At 35.5% G+C, this 14491-nt stretch overlaps 1 protein-coding gene across 1 annotated transcript in view; it reads right to left on the bottom strand.

Moving 5' to 3' along the window:
* Positions 1 to 38: 38 nt before the first annotated feature.
* The window catches only part of LOC127938727 (lysophospholipid acyltransferase 2), a 39303-nt gene continuing 24850 nt past the window's right edge, over positions 39 to 14491 (bottom strand). Inside the window, exons 2-13 of the mRNA XM_052535553.1 lie at positions 11731 to 11876; positions 10158 to 10235; positions 6972 to 7067; positions 6830 to 6885; positions 5062 to 5116; positions 4672 to 4855; positions 3857 to 4049; positions 2931 to 3034; positions 2773 to 2837; positions 1739 to 1871; positions 1348 to 1499; positions 39 to 1256 (exon numbers count right to left, since the gene is read on the bottom strand). Coding sequence (XP_052391513.1) covers positions 1100 to 1256; positions 1348 to 1499; positions 1739 to 1871; positions 2773 to 2837; positions 2931 to 3034; positions 3857 to 4049; positions 4672 to 4855; positions 5062 to 5116; positions 6830 to 6885; positions 6972 to 7067; positions 10158 to 10235; positions 11731 to 11876 — 1419 coding nt within the window. The 3' untranslated portion in view covers positions 39 to 1099. The remainder of the gene's footprint in view (positions 1257 to 1347; positions 1500 to 1738; positions 1872 to 2772; positions 2838 to 2930; positions 3035 to 3856; positions 4050 to 4671; positions 4856 to 5061; positions 5117 to 6829; positions 6886 to 6971; positions 7068 to 10157; positions 10236 to 11730; positions 11877 to 14491) is intronic.

The following is a 14491-nucleotide window of genomic DNA, read 5'->3' as shown; positions in this document are numbered from 1 at the left end:
AAAATGGTTAATCAGAAGACAAACAGACCACAAAGGGCTAGTAAAAAGACCTTTTTTTTAATCACATAATTTGCAAAAAACAAAGGCTCCAGATCCACACAGAGAACTTAATGTTTCAAACAAATCCAGTGGACATCCTCTACAATTTCATAGATCTTTAACACAAACATCAGCTTCCTTTCCAACTTTACGCAAGCTAAACCCTGAAGCTGACTGAGGCCATACAAAATGTGCATTACTCTGCATACAGAATCACCACCTGCCTGACTCACAAAAGTCACGCAGTTAACAGTACTAACCTTTTTTTGTTTGTTTTCTGCCAGATGTTACTCTAACATTTCATAACTTTCCAAAATTCCCCGTTTAGATTGGATTATCCAGAAAAATACTTTTGTTAATGAGAAAAGAATCTCTGGTCTTTAAATTGGAATGTATTGTGTGAAACTTTTAAAGTTTTATGTGAAGACTACATGGACGAGAAGCTATGACAGACCATAACAAACATAACATGACAAAGGACCAAGAGCCCAGTTTTGGAATCAAAATCTAAATTCAGTCTTTTTGACATTTTAAGTTTCTTTTGCAAAGACATCCTCCATCCTTTGATCTTCAATTTTCCAACTTTATTAGTTCTCATTTCTTGTTAGTTTGGTTATATTTATTTTTACCCCTACCACATTAAAACATTTTGCTTTCAAATATAATATTGCCAGCTTTTTGCAAAGTGGTATTGGTCTTGTCCCTTGCAAAAAAAAACTATTTACAGCCCAATACAAGACCACCAGATGAGGACACTAATACTTGCTGTGACAGGTTGAATTACAAAGGCAAGGTCACATAATTCTATACAACAGTGTTTTCTTGGCAATAAAACTCCTCTTATACCAGTCTGATTCCATCATCTCAAATCACTGTCCAATCCCAGTACCACTATACTGAGCCAAGAGATGATTTTCTCTGTCAGTCCAGACAGAAGTTGGTTGGTTGGTTGGTTTATTTGTGAGCTGTAGTTTATCTGACTCTCTTCATGTGTGGCTGGAGAATAGGTACATCTGCCCAGTCTGTGTGTGTATAGAAGATTGGTAAGGTGTTTCAGGACTCATGTGGCTTTTTGTTTCTGGTTGCTGTTGCTGTCTGTGCTCTCCAGGCTCGGTTGTACGGCAGGCTGTTGCTCTTTCAGCCGCAGGTGGCGTGGTTTCACAGGCAGCACGATGGCCAGCAGTATACAGCCTATGTGGATGCAGAAGTACCATGACCTACAAAGTGATGGAGACAGTAGAACATCAACTCATGAATAAAGAAAAAAGTTCTGCATTTTTAGTATCCGTTTTTGGTTGTCCTTCCCACCTGTAGAACTTGAGCGAGGGGCCAACAGAAAGCAGAACAAATGGAATCACGGTGTAACAAATGGCAATCTGTGTAGCCGCCCATGTGATGACATCATACACAAACTTGAGAGTTGGTGAACCCAAGAAGTATGGTCTTACATTGTGTCTCACCTGAAGGAGAATAGGAAACAAGACATTAAAAAAGTGAGGAATACCAACTGACAGCGCCCAGAAACCCAAGCAATGATAATCAAAAACTTTTTTTTTTTTTACAATTGTCATTTACAAAAATAAACAAATAAATCCCTGTGCTCTTTATGGCCAAGCAAATGGCAAGATTAAATAAAAGGCGCAGGAATATTCCCTATGTGAAGTGTACGTCATATTTGGTAGGATGTAATGTCACTCACAGCTCTGGCTGCGAGAGTGATGACGATGCCAGTCAGGAAGGTGAGATAATAGCCCGGGTAAGCCCCATGCCACATGGCTGACAGCAGGAAGGTTGCAGCTGTGGGGTTGTAGGGACAACGTTCATAACACACCCTACAAGACAACACACAGTGTCACACATAATAAAACAATATAAAATAATCATACTAGCATTATAAATAAAAAGAGGAAGGAAATGATCCTTCATCTAATGCTTATACTTCTATGCTTACAGTATCAGTTGTTACTCTGTTTGCTCATAATGACACCATGTTAATTATTACTAAACTGGATCATTGTGAAAAAGCACCAGTAGATGGAGCCATCTCACACAGAGATTACTGAGATCACTCAATCTAGGACACACAATAATTAAAACAAGCACAGCATTCATTAAATCATGAAGGTAGAGGACTAGTGACAGGTACTGTAATCACACTACCATTCAAAAAGTCAGGGGTCAGTGTGATTTTTTTCAATTTAAAGCAATTAGCATTTTATTGATTAGGATGCATTAAATCGATCAAAACATACAATGTTACCAAAAAGATTTTTATAGCAAATAAATGTGGTTCTTTTGAACTTTCTATTCATCAAAGAATCTATCATAGTCTCCACAAAAATACTGAGCACCAAAAATGTTATGTCAAAAACATAATAACAGAAATGTTTCTTGAGCAGCAAATCAGCATGTTAGAATGATTTCTGAAGGATCGTGTGACACTGAAGACTGAAGTAATGATGCTGAAAATTAGCTTATTCTAATTTTCTAATATTCTAATTTTATTATTAGTCATCAAATGAATAAATTACGTTTTTAAATATATTAAAGTGGAAAACAGTTATTTTAAACGGTAATGATATCTCCCAATATTTATGTTTTTACAGTAGTTTTGATCAAATAAATGCAGCTTTGGTGAATACAAAAGAATGCTTTAAAAGCATAAAAATCTTACCGACCCCAAACGTTTGAATGGTCGTGTTCAATAGCAAAATGCGCTCTTCCAGTTCTCACCTTTTAAGCCAATGTGCTGTTTGAATGTTCCAGTTGTCCAGGAATACCTTAAAGCTGGTGGCAAGCTGAAAATATAAGAGTTGACTTAACTGATTAAAACACTTCCGATTCCCTCAGAGGAGGGGAAAAAACATCAACTTAAGAGCAATTGAACTGACCTCGATATTCATGATCCTTAGGTTGGAAATGAGATCCCATCGAGGCAAACCATTACTGTCATAGCCATTAAATCCAAATCCTGCTGCGTTATTGATGGCATCAGCTATTCAGAAAGACAGCATGAGTGTCAAGATACTCACATCAGATATAATATATGTTATGAAACCAATGATACACAGCACTAAGGTTGTTTCTACCTTTATATAAGGTGTATTTATAATGGAGCAAGTATTTAGTTTTTTTTTATCTTACCATGTCAGAACCTACTACATAAATTGAATAACTACATTCTAATAGGAGTTTTAGTTCCATCTTTAGTCTAAAGAGGGCAGTAAAACCCAAGTCATATGGACTAACTCTGTGTTGTGTAAGCTGTTGATCCCAATTCAAATGGGTCAACACAACCAGTGATGGATGATGCATCCTAATGTGTAATTAATCATGCCCAAGGCACGGCATAAACAATAACGGTGAAACGTGAAAAACAAACTACGGTTTGTGCTTGATTAAATTATTCTTTCCAGGATTGTTCAACAAGACACATATATAACACATTTGGGGAGAGAAAGGACAACTTGGAAATAGGAAAACAGATTAATAAAAGAACTGTCATGCCTCTTTGAAATGAGGGGTCAATTATTTTTCTGAGGGGGGAATAAGACACGATCAATCTGCAAAGATTTGACTAGCCTAGTATGTATATATAATATATGCAGATTGGACAAGTCTTATTCCGTCAGACAAATAAGAGCATGATGCCTCTGTGAATGAGCAAAAAATATCAAAACATGATATCCATCATCATAACAGAAGCAAAGAGACAAATGAGACAAACCGATAACTTTCAATAATAAAATCAAAACAAGAAAAAGAGAGAGAAATCTAGCCAGATGGGAAGAGAAGGAGAGGCAGGAAGTCCACGCACCCAGAGTCCAAACAAAGTAGTATTTAGGCCGGGTGGTCAGCATGGACAAATACAGGTAGACCACCTGAGCATAGAAGGGTGTGGTGGCAATAAAATCATCATCAACGTTACGCTCCACAGGACAGACTTTGCAGACGGAGAGGAAGACCAGCAGAGAGATGAAGCAGGTGGCCAGTTTCCGGATGACCTCTGTCTGTTAAGAAATGCACAACTTAATAGTTTTGAATAAAACATACTGTAGATAATATGTACATTTCTGTTCAAAAGTTTGGGGTGAGGGGATTTTTTACTGTTGTTCAACAAGGATGCATTAAATTGATAAAATATGAGAGTAAAGATTTCTAAAGCAAAGAAATGCTATTCTTTTGATCAAAGATTCCTGAAATTAATGTAAATAAAATAAATGTATGCATCACAGTTTTAAGTAGTATATTAAGTAGTATAACTGTTATCAGCATCAATAAGAAGCGTTTCTTGAGCCCAAAATCAACATGAATGATTTCTGAAGGATCATGTGATGCTCAAGACTGGACTAATGATGCTGAAAATTCAGCTTTACAGGAATAAATGTCATTTTAAAACAAAGTAGAAAATGGTTGTATAAAATTAAAATATATATTTTTCACAATATTACTGTATTTTACTGTATTACTGTATTTTTGATTAATTAAATGCCTAATATCTTTACCCAAATTTTTGAATGATAATGTATGGCAACATTTGTTCAACATTTAAGCTCTCTGTTACATGAATTGGTGTATAATGTGATATCATAAAAAAAAAAATAATAATATAAACAACTTAATAAAACAAACATTTGGTGAAGGGTCATTCAGTCTGCTCTTCCCATTGACTTTTCCTTTGATCTCAAGGTCTCTGTGGCGATAGGGGGTGCCCTCGATGAAGGCAATGTAATCGTTATAGGAGCAGGTGGGACCAGCCAAAATCCCCATGAAATTACAGTTGTAACTGAAGTACTCCAATAAACTGGGCATCCGTCTGAATGACACACAAATACAGCATGATGCACTAAGACCAGAATAACATCACAACTAGTAAAGAGGACTTGAGATAGCTTAAATATAAAGGACAAAAGTTTTTGAGAACACAGTTAGACACTCCCAATCAAAAAAATAATAATACATTCCTTCAATTAATTTAGTCTTTTTATTGTCAACAATCAACAGTCTTTTAAATCTTCATACCTTATGGCCAACAGTTTTTGACCTTGGTTTAGTTGATCTTCTTTCCTTGCCATTCCTGTAAACAAACAAACAAACACACACACACACACACACACACACACACACACACAACATCAATACAAACATCCATAATAAAAGCAAAGCTAAAAAGCAAAGTAAAGCAAATAAAGCTTCAGGCCACATTCAAGTTAACTGCATAGAAAAGGCGGACCAGTATATTATTCAAAATGACCATAGGCGCACAAATTCTTAGCTTGTGAGTTTCATCTAACACTCGCTGGCCTCTTCCTGATTTACAGAGATAATTAGAGAGGGGAGAGATGTGCTGTAAACTGACTTGGCTCAGAGTTCATGTGGTCGACTCATGAATCTCCCCTGCTTCAGTTGTTTGTCTTCCTGCACGATAAGACAAGGAAGGGGCGACCCAGGGTAAGTGGCTTGAATAATTTTGTGTTGTTTTATCACCACCCTTGTGTGCATAACAAGACGAGCCACTTAAAATGCTTTCATTACGGTTTATGGCTGACTCAGTGAGCAGCAGCAGTGCAGAGACAGAGCTTCACCCACAATAAGCACCACAGAGGACTTCTATGGGAGAATTTGTCCTATAAGTGTCCTACAGACCATAGGGAATATCAGTGACAGGTTATTCAGGGCAACAAGCGAGTGAAACCACTTTATAAAAGTCCTGGCATACAGCTCACAAAACAAATAATTTTATATCGGAGAAACAGAATATATCACAATATAGTTATTCGTACTGAAAATCAATGAGAATTGCTTTATATGTAAAATAATAAATCACATGGTATTGCCCATTTCTGGGTAATCCACTGAATTAAATACTTTCCAAATGAAAGGTGCTTCATCTCATTTGGATTATGTTCTATATTTGTCTGGACTATGATGAACACTAGAAGATACAATCATTCATAACAAATGAATGAGATGTCTGACATCAGTGCAAAAAAGCATCATGTTGTGTAACAGGAGTTAAAAACAGACTTAACGCAGTAAAACTAATATTACAAATGGATATTTAGGAGCTAAAACTGATAGCTGGCACTTTTGGGACAGCACATCAATTTATTTCTATATGAATGCCTCAAGTATCAACAACACCTATTCATAAGTTATTAAGTTCTTCTAGTTCTTGTCTTTGTTTGTATTAAATGATAACTAAACTGTCGAAAAAATTTATGTTAAACATGTAACAAAAACTAAATTAAAACGATATACGTTAAACAAAAATAAAACAAAAACTAAAAAACTAAAACAAAGACAAATTGAAAACAACAAAAATTCAACATAACTATGTGCAGCATAAACAGTACCAGTAAAATCTGATCAACAACATCTTGTCCAGTCCTACTCTTGCATTAGACATTCAGTGAGGACAAAACAGAGTAAATCTTAAGGGAATCTGCTCTGTTTAGAAGAATCTGCATGACAAAGGAGCAGCTGAACTCAGCAGAGGACAAAGAAATGAATTAGAGATAACGGTATTACTAAGAAGTGTGGCGTGGGGAGCACACATCATAAGGGTAATCTGTCACCCTGTGGAACAATAGAGGGGTGAAGAGAAGGAGGGTGGCTTGTTTTCATTTGCTTTCATTTCATCCCCACTGCCTTCCATTTCTTTAATTAGTTTCTCAGGCCCTTCGCCAGCACATCTGACGATCACAACAGCAGAATCCTAATGCTTCATTCCTGTGTATTCTAAACTTTAACCAAACACACACACACACACACACACACACACACTCACCATCATGGATCTCAAAAGCCACACTGGTTATCTTCTGTGTGATGACCATCATCGGCCTGTCAGGGAGAAAAATAAGAGAGATGCGAGTAGACAACACAGAGAATGAAGCTTCGAAACTTCACACAGAAAGGCGTATTCTTACCCTGTGAAATCTGCAGAGTACATTCCGTAATCAAAGACGTAAACCCGGGTGATTTGGCAGAAGCTTAGATAACCCAGGGCGACCACCAAACAGTATCTGCAATGTGAACCAAACAGCAGGTTTTACATGGCAAGACATTCCTGATGCACTGAGCACTTTTTTTTTGCACTTTATAAAAACATAATAAGATTGTAAGTATCTAGGCATGTAATCCTTTTATTTTGAAACAAAGATTTGATGGATTCTATTAATGCACTTACAACCATTTTTCTTCAGATGATATACATAAATTGTAGTTTTAAAAGAGCTTTGATATCATTTATGATCCATTAAATCCCAGAAACAAAAAAATATATTTTTTTAAATAGGCTAACAAAGAGCTCAGTGATATTTCCAGAAATGTACTCTCAGCTGTGATGAGGGCTTTTGATATGCAGAGGATGAACAGCAGACTGTGTGTGTCTATGTGTGTGTGTGTGTATGTGTGTGTGTGTGTGTGTGTATAAACATTACTTTCTACACTAATGAATGACATTATTGCTCCCTATTCTTGTATGATGCAGACATTTTTTTTAATGAAGACAGAAGATGAAAAGCCACACATTGTCAAACACACAACCACAGGTGAAACTGCTAGTGCCATAGAGGCGTTTCATTATCGCTGATTGAGGTGTCTGCTCAGTCTGTATGGTATTTTATATGGCTCTCTGGAACCCTGGATTGCAAATTGAGGCACATATTTGAATATTTACATAATTATACAAAATAATACAAAATAAAGCAATAAAATAAAAAAATTATATATACTAGAGTGTCCACTGTCTTAAAGAATCTGGATATATGAGGAAGTCTAATTTTAGAAGATTTATAGACCTGGAATAGTCATACAAATTATTCAAATCATAAAACGTCATGGACATTTTTAATGAATACAAATTTGTCTAGAAAGTTCTATTTTCAAATTCTAAAACAAATCCCAAACAACTGGAAAAGTTATGGGGCCTTCGAATAATGTTGTGGACAGTGAGAGTGGATTTGTCGCCTCTCTTCATATCGTAAAATAATTTGAATTGCAAATAATACTTAATATACCATTTAATTATGCGCTATATGTACAGTCTGCTACTCATGTAAGAAACTGTTTAATCAGGATAAATAGGATAAATGGACAGTCAGTCTGTCACAAAACTCCTTTGTCCTCTGATCATGCTTTTTACCAGGTTACTGGTTTTGTTTAATGGATTAAGTAGGAAGTTAAACAAGCTTAACTGTATATTCTACTTTGTTTTCTGAGTCATGTCTAAGACGGTGGAAAAAGCAGTGTGAACCGATGCATGAAAACATGAACGTCACATAAGTGCTTTTCTGTTGTGCATGCAAACATACTGACGGAGAGTTTAGTATCAGACAGCAGCCACAAACAACTCTGTTGTGTTCTGTCCATTAGTCCAGTGACTGTGGTTTTAAAATGCAAGATCTGTTAATCTCACAGACAAAGATAGGGAAAAGCAGATGAAGCTAACAGAGACTAGAATAACAGAAGCTCCCAGTCATTCTCATTATTTCTTATTCACACACACACACAGGCGCTGGAGTGATGACACATTCAGCTCAGGTCCCCAGACACTGCAGGTGTGAGTACAAAGATAGACCAGGGCTGTGTGTCATGCGCACACTTTCCATTCAACAATGCGAGTGTTTTGCAGGTCTGCAAAACAGTTTGTCCCCCAAATGAATGCCAAAAATAGAATGGTCTCAACCACCGTATGTTTCCCAAAACAACAAAACCAGTAACATGAGTAGCATTTCTACACAACCCACCAACAGAAGACAGAAAAAAAGGAGGAGGAAGATTTTTTTACCTCAACAACTAGCCTTGAATCATCCGAAGACAGTGATATCACCTCATTAGAAACAAAACGTCCCTAAAGGGCCGTCTGGCAGAAGTCAGACAGTGAGGCAGTTTTATATTTACCACCTAGTGAAAAGTTTCTGGCAGCTGGCAGGAGATGGCAGAGGGGGAATAATGGAAGATTTTATTAGACCAGGGAGGAGGACAGTGACTGATGGTCAGCGGGTGAAGAGAATGATCTCTTTCTCATTATAATTATCTCTGGGTCAGTTTTCAATCTTTCATCAGCAGAGTCTGGCTCTGAGAGGGGACTACTTAAATTAGCGCGGACCTCTGTTCAACTTAAGAAAGAAAAGGGGGTCATGAAGGATTCAAAAACATCTGTTCCATGTTCTACTGAATGTAAAGTAAAATGTTTTGAATGTAATGGTGTTTACAACCAATTTTACTTCTGTGTGGTCATATATTTTCTAGTGAAACAGGATATGCAATAACAAAAAAATAATAATAATAATACCATTATTTTATCCATAAGGGATTGACTGGGTTTAAAAATGAAAACTGGTGTCAAATAAAATGGAAAATCAGTTCAGAGGCAGAACCACTGTTAGGTTTCAAAATTATGTTGTTAGTATGTGCTTTGTCTTTTCAATTAATACTTTCATTTAGCAATTATGCATTAAATTGACATATAAAATTGAACAAAACATTTCAAGTAAATGATGTTCTTTTGAAGTTTCTATTTATCGAAGAATCCTGAAATAAAAATGATCATTGTTTTCCCAAAAATATGAAGCAGCACAACTGTTTTGATAAATTTTAATATTGAGTATAAATATTATTTCATAATATTAATGTTTTCACTGCAGTTTTGACCACATAAATGCAACATTGGTGAGCATAAGAAAAACCTTTACGAACCCAGGACTCTGAATGGCAGAGTTCACTTTGATGAAAAATACGACACAAACCTTTTTCCTTTGTGCAGGGAGTACAAGCTCTGCTGAATAGTTGGAGACATTTTTAATAAAGACCTGATAAATTTCAAATTTTTAGTATAAAATAGTAGTGCACTATCATTTTAGTATCACTTAATAGTATAATTTAGTAGTATATTCAGTTAATTAGCTTTGAAGCCATTTTTGTGCAGTCAACAATGCACTTGTCCAGACATTTCATGGTCTCTTTAACAGTAAAAGGAGTCACTTTTTTAAAACGTTGCCTTCAACGCTATGCAAGTTAAAAACCAAACCAAATCATAAAAATAAGGTTGTTAATTCAAAGCACTTTAGAGTATTTTCAATGTTGTTATAGTTGTAAAATGATGGACTGACTTGTGCATGTGCTCGACTCCGGTCAGAATCATTATGCCATAAGTAATGCCGCTCTGGAGCAGGAAATGAAGAGCATACCTGCAGAAGAGAGAGAAAATGTTATTTCTATTAGTACAGCACATAAGAGGACACTCTCAAATCATACTTTGAAAGTATACAACCACTCAATGAAAAATGAGAGGGAGGACTCGAACTCTAATAGAGACTCCAATTCAAATTTCTCTCTAATTTTTGATAGAGGTAAATAAAAGCCTAGATGTAAATGCACATCATCTATATCAGCATAAAAACCGGACTAAAGAACCATTATTAATTTAAAGGGTTTTAATTTCACATGTTATTGAAACATTGGCTTGACTAACAGTTTTTGAGATTTTGGCTTGTCCACATTTAAGTAGAAATGAGCTGAATTTCATTTACCCAGACTCACCAAAGGGAACCATGTCTTTATGTAAAGAAAAAATGCTTTATGGAAGCTTATCTGTCAGACACACTTAAGCACACACGTACACAAACACGGACACTTTAACAAGGGTTTGAAAAGATGCCAGTAATTAGCAGCCAGAAGTTTATCTATCCTTTATTATCATGAGTGTGGGCCATTGATCTATTTGTCTTATTAAATGAGACGTTAATGAGCTCCGGATTTTAGTCACCATCAATACAAGCTTTTGTGGGTCGATAGTGAAGCTCACAACACAGATACTAATGTATATAAAACTATGTTGGTATCGACAAGACTTTTTGTAATGTTACTCCATTAATACAATTAAAAACACCAGCTGTTTCCCGCAAAAGTTTTTGCAAAGTATAGGCCTACTGGAATTGAAAAAGAAAATGTTTTTTATTGTTTTTATTAATTTTATTACTCATTTTATTATTGTTATTATTAAATGTCATTAAATTTAACTAAAGTAAATCATATGATCAGACATAAAAACTTATATAACGATGTGAAGTATTTTCGGAATATAAAATATTGTGGGGGGAAAAGCGCAGCATTAAAAAAATCTTTAAACCTTCTTTTAAAAAAAGGTTATTTAAAAAAAAAAAAAGTATAAATAAATAAAAAATATTTATTTAGACCTAATTTTTTAATTATAAACAATGTTATTCCACTCACAATACAAAAATGGGACCAACCAATCAGAAAAAATTCATTGTAACTATGAAAACCTGTATTTCTGTTTTCAATTTTTCAAATGCTTTTTTGGTTTCAATTAATTTTGAACCAAGGCTCAGAAACATTGTCCAGTCCCTGTTGCACTCAACTGAGGGAGTCATACAGGTGTATTTACAACCACAGAATTTGATACTTGACAGTGTAATACAGATGTCAGCTTCAGCTCTCTTTATTGTCCTATAAGCTGTTTGTTTGTGCTGTATCAAATGTTTGTCGTTTCACAGGCTGCTACATTTTCTATTGATTGGCGTCTGTTGTATCTTTCTGGAAAGTCACACCAGCACTAATCCTGCAGTCAAGCAGCAGGGAGTACAAGCAAAAACTGGTTTCAGTTTACTTGTGGACACACAGAGAGGGATGTGTCAGTGTGGACAGCAGGCACATACTCACCAGCCAAAGCAGAAGAGGGCAAAGTAGATGCCCAGCAATGTGGCCACCACATGCCGCACAAATGGACTGGTCTTGCTGGGGTGCAGATAGAGCCTGAACCACACGGCCGTGAGCAGGGCACAGAGCTGACATACTACGAAGTTCACCTAAAAAAAAAAAACAACTGATCATCAACTGAACTTACGCCATCACCAAAAGACTGACACTTAGATCAGCTGTAGAACTTTTCAGATTGGTTTGTCAATGAAGAAGTAATTCAACAATATAATTTTTAGTGTTGTTTACCGATTTAAAAAAATGTTTTCACGCAGAATTGATACTTAAAATATGTCCGCCACCACCGCTAGTTTACTTTATCGCTACTAGATAGATACTATAACTGATCCAGCGACAGTAATTCAAAATAATAATAATTAAAAAATTAAAGATAATATAATAACGTTGCGTAGTCTTTAATACTATAGACAGAGCCAGTTTTCCTCACTGAAAGATTTGTCCTAAAATAATTTCTTCATAATTGTATTAGAGTCTTACACACAAATAATGTAGAGTCGTGCATTCGTTTGAGTGATGACAGCTATTATGGGAGTGGCTTGATGGAGCGAAATATGAATTGCTTATTACTACGTTGAAATAAAAATGTCATGTAAATCATGTAAAAATTTTAAATTAAATAAAAACTGTGCACATTTCAGTTATCTATTATCCGTGTTCCTGTAGCTCAAGTGGTAGAGCATTGCGCTCAGGTTGGGGGTTCAATCCTCCGGGAACACATGATAGGTAAAAACTGATAGCCTGAAAGCACTGTAAGTCGCTTTGGATAAAAGCGTCTGCTAAATGCATACATTTAAATTGTAAATTTAATTTAATTTAATTTTAATTTAATCTATTGTAACATTTATGTCGTTTTGTTTTCTTGGCTTTTTCCTTATAAAAGTGCAGAAATTTGTCAAGTTTTTCATCAGGTGTCTTTTTTAAATTATATGATGTCATTTCATTGCTGTCTTGCCGCCAGCCAATCGCTGCATTGCCGATTGTGGTTTAGAGTATTGATCCATAACCCCTTTTAAACCAACCCATGAAAGCACAATTATCTCAGATAACTCAATCCAGCCATACTAATCATCAACAGCCGGGACGTTTGAAGAACCGAATTAGCCAGATCCTGATTAGCATGATGATATCATCTTGGATGTGTCATTTGATCTCGGATGTAATAAGCGATGTACACAGAGCGGTCCCTGGTACTTGTATTCAGCACTGTAATAGTAAAAGCTCCAATCACTCAATATAAAATCATGCTAAATGACAGCTGACAGCACTGTAATAGTATAATAGATCCACGTGTCTTTGAGTTTACCTGAGCTAGGATGTAACAAAAAACTGAACTGAAAACATCCCCTTTTGAATCCGGTGTACTACTTTCAAGTCTTGAAACACTTAACCCCACTGACAGCAAAGAACTGTCCATTATGAACCACAGCGCATTTGCCGTTTGATCCTGAGACTTGAATGATGCTGATAAAAAATTGAGTTACAAGTAATTATGAAGGCTCACATAATGTTTCAGACACAACATAAATAATCCATCACAGATGAAGGATCATCAACCAATTTTGACAGAGGCTTGTTTGTCACTTTCTTTGCAGACTTCCTGTTGCTTTCTCGCTCAATTTCATCTGTACATCTGTCACACTTGCAGCAAAGCATGAAGCACACACAACATACTAAATAAATCAGTAAGTTAGTTCTAGGAAATCACACAGCTAAATGGTCAAAATCTGCCATAAACTGAAATTTCCTTCATGCTGGTTCAACCCTGGCTGCAACATAAGAGTTTTGAGATGCCAAACATTTTACCACAAAGTCACGCAAAAGCATTTTAGCTGCATTGTGACTCAAGCAAACATTTTTAAAGAACAATACTAAAAAGTCTTAGTCACATTTACTCTGCCTTAAAAGCTTAAAAGCCAGTTGTAAATGAATGAGGAGAGGCAAAAAAAACCCCAAAAACCTGGAAAAGCAGGCCAAGTTACTGAACTTGACGGCACCCATTTGAAGCAGTTGCTTCTAAACTTTACAAAACCTACTCGACAACATGAGCCCATTTCTGTGTAATTACTGCTTTATCATTTTCTTAAAAGGTCTTGATAAAATGACTTTTAGTGAAACTATTAAACTTTCAAATTGAGGTGATTTAATTCAATCATAAAAGCTAAGGAGCAGTTTCTGTGCTAGAACATCAGGGAATTTACAGAAACTCCTTTGTGATTTCTCATAAGAAGAAGAAATGGACTCATTTCACTTATTCTATAAATTATTAAATGGCAATTTTAAGCACTGTATTAAAAGTCAAACAGGGTAAAAATCAAAGCAAAAATGAATTGCTGAAAACCTTTGTGCTTTATAAAAAAAAAAAACTGTTTTTGTAACTTTTTTAATGTAACATTTATAAAACAAGAATTAAAAAAAAAACTATAATATGAAACTTATTTTGTCTTTAAAAAAATTAAACTAAATATTTTTTTTTGTCAGTCAAATCGATATTTCCATGCTTAGGTAAATTGAGGAATGAAAATACTATAAAGTATGACATACAAATCAATAATTTTGAGATCTGCTAAAGAAAAAAAAAGGATGAAATACAAATAGATATTAAAGCTGCAAGCAGCATTTTACGGGGTTCAAGCATTTAAGGCCTCTGAGGTGGTTTCGGCTAACCTGGATGCATGGATGACAGTTAAACACATCCATAATGAAG

The sequence above is a fragment of the Carassius gibelio genome, chromosome A20 (genome assembly GCF_023724105.1).
Source record: "Carassius gibelio isolate Cgi1373 ecotype wild population from Czech Republic chromosome A20, carGib1.2-hapl.c, whole genome shotgun sequence".
Taxonomy (NCBI): domain Eukaryota; kingdom Metazoa; phylum Chordata; class Actinopteri; order Cypriniformes; family Cyprinidae; genus Carassius; species Carassius gibelio.
Note: the sequence above shows the minus strand (reverse complement) of the source record. Positions and strands in the feature narration are given on the sequence as shown.